At 40.5% G+C, this 6738-nt stretch overlaps 1 protein-coding gene across 1 annotated transcript in view; it reads left to right on the plus strand.

Annotated features, from left to right (window-relative positions):
- The window catches only part of KDM3B (lysine demethylase 3B), a 28704-nt gene extending 22186 nt beyond the window's left edge, over positions 1 to 6518 (plus strand). The window contains exons 19-23 of the mRNA XM_033140523.1: positions 669 to 788; positions 1547 to 1686; positions 2229 to 2405; positions 4275 to 4409; positions 5291 to 6518. Of these exons, the coding sequence (XP_032996414.1) occupies positions 669 to 788; positions 1547 to 1686; positions 2229 to 2405; positions 4275 to 4409; positions 5291 to 5371 (653 nt within the window). The 3' untranslated portion in view covers positions 5372 to 6518. The remainder of the gene's footprint in view (positions 1 to 668; positions 789 to 1546; positions 1687 to 2228; positions 2406 to 4274; positions 4410 to 5290) is intronic.
- The last annotated feature ends 220 nt before the right edge of the window (positions 6519 to 6738 follow it).

Consider the following 6738-nt stretch of genomic DNA (forward strand, 5'->3'; position numbering starts at 1 on the left):
CTGGAAACATGTTTTGATGCCCCCTTGTTCTGTTGGCTTGGGAAAACCTGATGTTTCAGAACCGACTTTGTTATTGGCTGAAGGTGATTGGCCTGGATTTTCCTTTCTGCTGTGTTTCTAGGACACCTATTAAGAGCTGAGTCCTTAGTGTTTTTTCTGTGTGCATTTTATTTTTATTTTTACCAGGTTGTGTGCCGCTTCGAGTGTGGTAGTAGCTGTGATAAAAAATATTCAAATATTTGTTGATTTGAAGCAGTGGACCATATCATCTGTTTGTACAAAGTGCAATTTAAAAAGTGATAGGGAGTTTGCACCTTAAGTCTGTCTGGCTCCTTTTATAGTTAAACATATGCATAGCAGGTGCCCTCACGATGCCCACCAGGTGTTGCTGGACTACATCTCCCCTCATCCTTGACGTTTGACCTTGATGTCTGGGACTGGTGGGAGTTAAGAGTCCAATAACGTCTGGAGTACATTATGTTGGCTACCCGTGATATCTAATCAGCAGAGAGCAAGTATCTCTGCTGCTGTTCACATTATCATGGCTAATAGCTGAATATTCTCTATGTGATGATAAATGTTTGAATGTAGCATAATAAAAAGCATACCCATAACAAGTAGGTTCAAGCTTGCTGTCATCATCTCTCTTCTTTGCTGCTTTTTCGTAGGACTGATAACGGCAGAAGACAGAAGAGTTGGTACAACCAATCTGCATTTGGATGTGTCAGATGCTGTTAATGTCATGGTATACGTTGGGATTCCCATTGGAGAAGGTTCCCATGATGATGGTAAACCTCTAAGATGATTTTTTCAAGGATTAACTTAACTTCTGAATCTCCCCCTAGATATGCAAAATATTACTTATATTAGGCCTGCACCATTTAATTTATTTTTGTTTTGATTTCTTCTCTTTTGACGTGCTGGCTGTTTGCACATTGGTAATACATATGAGCAAAGATAATCAGAGGACAAAAAAGCCAGCTCAGCTGCAAATTGGAATGCCTTGTCATGTGAATTTACTCATGAGTAGATGTATCAGTTTCTCTTCAAATAATAAGATTGTGTATGATACCTGTCCAATAATCATGCGGAACATTATAATAAGCAGAGTACTGCTTTGAGGCATTAACTCTGCCTGGATGAAACTTGGATGTGGAGTCCTGATTGAAAGTATCACCTGTGCACAAATGCAAATGTTCACCAGTTTGATGCGTTTCCTAGGGTCTAAAATATTTGTGATATATGGAGGGTACAAACATAATATTTGATTTCTAGGCATGCATAAGCACCCTTGCAGGCTTAAACTGATGTGCTCTTGACAAAGGGAACAAATTTAGTGCTTTCTCCAGAATATTACTAAATATAATATGATTTGGTCCTTTTGAATTTGCTAACTGTCCTGTAACATTAAGTAGGATAACTTTTCTTAGATGTTAAAGTTTGTTTACGGTAATTTCTTATGGCTCTGGTTTAGTGCTTCCTTGAATTCATTTGATTGTTACACATTACACTAGAAAGCCATGCAACTTACTGATGTGAATTTCAGAGGTGCTGAAAACGATTGATGAGGGAGATGCTGATGATGTTACAAAACAGCGAATCCATGAAGCAAAGGAGAAGCCTGGGGCACTATGGCACATTTATGCTGCTAAGGATGCTGAGAAGATCAGGGAGCTTCTTCGCAAGGTGTGATGGTTGGATGTTTCAGGAGTTTAATATTTCACATGGTATTCTATACTTTCTGATAAAACTTGTGTCCCAATATTTTAATTGGACTGCCCTAAAAATCTCGTCGAAGAGTGGAGTACAGTGGTACCCCGTGTTACGCACATGATCCATTCCGGATCGTGCTACGTAACATGGGCGTGCTTAACACGAACGCCCCCCCCAAAAGAAAAAAACCGGAAGTTCGCACGTTTTTGCACTTCTGCACATAGGGAGGACTTCCGGGTTGCGGAGGTCCATAAGTCGAACGTAAGCAACACGGAGCGTACGCAACATGAGGTATGACTGTATTAGTGCCCTAAATAGTCTGGGAATGGACTAGGGAAGCTGTAATACCCGCTGTGAGATTTGGGTTTTTTCCTGTCATACCTGCTATTGCCTCAAAGCCCACCTTAGGCAAAGCTAAGATTTTCATCATAAATTAACTTGAGGTTGTTTGCTGAATACAGATAAAGAAGAAATCTGCAAGTAGGCAACATTAAACTCTGATACATTTGTATTAGGTTGGTGAAGAACAAGGACAAGAAAATCCTCCAGATCATGACCCAATCCATGACCAAAGCTGGTACCTGGACCAGACCCTCCGTAAGCGTCTGTATGAGGAGTATGGAGTACAAGGCTGGGCAATAGTGCAGTTCCTGGGAGATGCTGTATTTATTCCTGCAGGGGCCCCTCACCAGGTGAGTGTGGAGTGCTAGGGCCTCAAAGAGTAGGGTAAAAACTTACTTAAGAGCATAAAACAAGTTGCTCATGGAGCATTCCAAAAAGAGCACAACTTTCGAATGTGACAGGTAACAGAATTTTCAGAAACACTATACTATTGGTTATGTTGGTTTTCCTGGGCTTTTTCTGTTTGGGGGGGGGGGGCGGGGACAAGTTTAGAGTACTGAAAACCTGCTGACTGCTTGAAAGGGTTGGGGGGGGTCCACATTCCTTGAATACTGGAAACTTGAATAAATAAATAATTAAAAGTAAAATATCAGCATATGTGCTTAGCATGTTTACTTTAGTGTAAATTCACTATCTGGGATTCTTAGGTGAAGCAATAAAATGCTTGTTGTAGATTCTGGGTGCAGCTGGTTATTTGAGTCTAGCAAGGATTCAATTACTTTGTAGTGCCTAGCACCCAGGTGTGAACCAATAATTTGTTTGTTTTCAAACTAAAACTGTTCCCTCATACCAGCTCTGGATCTTGTCTGCATCAGCTCCACCCAGCATGACCAGTGGTCAGGAATTATTGGAGTTGTAGTCCACAAACATGTGGAGAGCTGTGGGTTCCCCATTCCTGTTTATACCACTAAACTCTTGAGTATTCTGTGAGCAGAAGAACAGGATATAAATGTGTTAAATAATAATTCAAACTTTGTTTACAGTGCAATTCTCCTTGCAAATTTTATCATGCACACCATAAAGCATAGGTGTATGCTAAAGTGGTGATAATTACTTTTGCATGATTGCCAGTTGTTTGAGGAGGCGGTTAAGGAGCCGATGTCAACTTTGTTTGGCTTAATATGCCAGGATATGCACAGGCCTTCTGCTCTCACACGTAGCCTGCTTTTCCCAGAACACAGCAATTAAACTCAGAAATCCACAGTTAACCAGAGTTTGCTGTTCATCTGAACCTGGAAACTGACTCATACAAGGTGGCCCCACTAAATTATTCCAGTTTTCCTATCTTTCTCTCATTCACTCCCCACCAAATCCTATGCTAGTCCAGTGAATCTGTCTGTCTCCAGGAGCAGCTTATGGAGGAGAAGTGGGACTTGGGAGCCTCCTCTGGATTGAACCCTGTGCCTACCAGTTTCAGAACAGGGCAGGATTTTAAGCCACTATTTGAATATCTTTGTTTCTTCTGAAGCTAGTAACCATAGCTTATTGGTTTGGATGAAAAAGGAAGTTGGTTAGTTGGAGACTTGCAAGTTGGAGATTGCAGAATGTCATAATGAAAGGAGTGAGGAGGAGGAGTGCATGCATGGGCAGAAGGTTTCTGTGCATCCTGACTTATTTAGCCGAGAGATGATTGCCTGAGCATGGTCATCTCACCATTTGGTTATCATTCAAGGGACAGTGAGAAATTGGTTTTCCAGACTGATCCACCCCACTCCTTACTTTTCTTACCCAACACAGGTTTTTTTTTTAGTTATTCCTATCTTCATTGTGAAGAACTGTTTTTCTCCACTCTTGTTTTCTCGGTTTTCTTGATCTTGGTTATTATTGTCATCTTGGTCTTCCTTTAAAAGTATTAACTGAAACCTCATCATTTTTTAAAATATAAAATGACTCTAGAAAAAATAATCACACATTTCCTGCACAATCTGGCCTGTATTGATGAAAAAAAATGTTATTTGACTGACAGTGCGAAGTCATTATTTGAATGGAAGGCAGTTTGGAAAACCTACATTGAACATCTGGTCTCTTTCTGCCTGTTAGATGTTGAAATAGCATTTACCAATCTTATTTATACTGCAGAAAACAATATTTTGAATATACATTGGATTGTTGAGTTTTGATGTTTTTCTAGCACCTGGTTCTGCTGCTTATTTTTTCAGGTTCATAATCTGTATAGCTGCATTAAAGTAGCAGAAGATTTTGTATCTCCAGAACATGTGAAACACTGCTTCCGCCTAACCCAGGAGTTCAGGCACCTGTCTAACACTCACACAAACCATGAAGATAAGCTGCAGGTAAGCATCTGTTTTCATGGGACAGCCTCTAAAGCACATATCAGATTTGGCAGAAAGTGTTTGCAAAACTGCATTGGGTTAACTTTGACTAAAGTTATAAGCTAGCTGCTGGTCGTGTTAGCTAGGGCTGCCATACATTTTTGGGGGGAGGGGGGGGAATTGACGCATGTGAGGAAATTTCCAAAAGATGCTTTGTCCTGGATCTTAGGCAAGTCAATCCAAAAATCATGGGGGTTTGGGGCATTTTTTTTAATAAAAAAGGTCAATGAACTTGGGTTTGTTTACTTTTTGAAATATGGCAACCCTGTGTTAGCTGAATGAATTCTTATAAAGTGAACCTAAAGAAAGGCAAGAAGAACTCCACGCATACACTGGGGCTTTCCTGTTTCCTCTTCACTGTAGCCCCCTGCACTTTCAAAAGACTCCTCTGGATACTCTGAAATGGCTTGCAGTAGGTCATAAGAAAGGCTGCCTTGTGGGGGTGCTTTTCCACTAACAAACTATACTTTTGGATGCAAGCCAACTTAAATCAATATCAAAGGCTTAGCCTGTTGCTAAGAAAAGATCATCATAGTAGATGTGTATATGTTTTGCCAAATTTGGGGGGGGGCAATTAAGGGATTCTCCTGACTTTGGTTTGAGAGTAGAGAGATCAGCATTCATGTTGGAATGTAATATTTTATTGGATGCTTCTCAAGTTTGATCCAGTATCCTTGTAATAAGTATTAGTGGCTCAGACACCTTCCCATATTTACCTGTACACGTTCATTTATGAATACAGTGAATTAATAATTGAGAAACTCTGGCATGTATTACATAGTAGATAGAAACGACTGTTCAGAGTTTTGATTTTCAATGTCTTCATTTTCTTCTGTTTGCAGGTGAAGAACATTATCTACCATGCAGTGAAAGATGCTGTTGGCACACTAAAGGCTCACGAGTCCAAACTGGCTAGGTCGTAGGAACTGGTGATTCCAAACACCCCCCCTCTGGAGTCATTTTTTTGCTCACAGTATAGAAGGGGAGCGCACATACCTGCCTGTGCAGGAGCCAGAGGCTTCTTGCTAAGAGATGCCATGGCATTCATTACACTCTCCAGCCACCGTCTTCTATGCTGCCTCAATACTAAGGAAACTAAAGGAAGGTCACTATAACATGCAATGAAAGGTGCTGTGTCCCTTTCCTGTGGCCTTTTGCAAATTTAAATTGTATGGAAACCATGTTTTCCATACAATAGGTGTTCCTGCCTATTATGAATAGAACGTGTGAACCTTTTTCATGCCTAGTTAGTCTTTCCAAGAAGTTAGAAAGAATGATGTGAAGGTGGACATTCTCTTGCAGACTTAAGTAGCTAGCTCTGAAAGAGTGCGATCACCAGGAGCCCAGCTGCTGAAGCAGGTTCCTCCTGAGTCTGACACAGGCCAAGGAAAGAAAGATGTTCTTCATGCTCCCTTTTAAGAGTTCGCTATACACTGTAGAAACGCAGAGAGAAACCACTTTTTCCCTGATGGCTCCAGGATTTAAAAATGTGTATTTAGTGAAAAACTAGGTTTGTAGTGAAACAGTATTTCATGAAAGTAGATATTTTTAGAATTTGAAATACCACAACTGTTCCTGGGTTACAAGGAAAGGCACATTGTGTTTAGTCTTCCTTTCAGTAAAACCTTTCAAGAAATGATTCTTAGAAATAAATCCAGAATAGCACAATTGGCCAGAGGAGAGCTAAAAGAAATTGACTCCCAACACCAGTTTCCACAAATACAAGGGGGGGGGGGGGAGAACTTTTATGTTTTGGAGATGTTGTACATCTCTCCCTAAACTGGCAAACCAGGTAATAGTTCACCAGTTGTCAGTTCTAGATTGGGACTTATACTTCCCATAACTAATTTTCAATATCAGCTTTGTCCAGAAATATTTTCAGTAAAATGTTCCTGCTTGATAGAGTTGTATTCAGAATTGTCACCATTGAACTGATGGATTCCATTGTTTGACTGTACATTGGGACTATATCTACCTTCTATCCAGCTGTACTGTAGTGCCACCTGCAGGCCTGTTAATATGTTCACGGTTATTTCATTTTTAAAAAAATAAAAGTCATTTACTGTAGAATCTTCTTTAAACCTACACTGAATCTGTGCAAGAGGAATTTTGAGCGGGGCTAAAGAATTTCCTTTGCTTCTGAGTTCCCACTCTTCTCCCATAACTCTGAGAGCTGCATTCATGCATATTTCTCAGAGGCAACTTCAAGGTTTGCTGCACCATTTCCCTCCAGTACCCTTTTTTCAGGAGGCAGCAAAACTGCAACATGGTTTCAGCAGTGAACCAGTCA

The sequence above is a fragment of the Lacerta agilis genome, chromosome 2 (genome assembly GCF_009819535.1).
Source record: "Lacerta agilis isolate rLacAgi1 chromosome 2, rLacAgi1.pri, whole genome shotgun sequence".
Lineage (NCBI taxonomy): Eukaryota > Metazoa > Chordata > Lepidosauria > Squamata > Lacertidae > Lacerta > Lacerta agilis.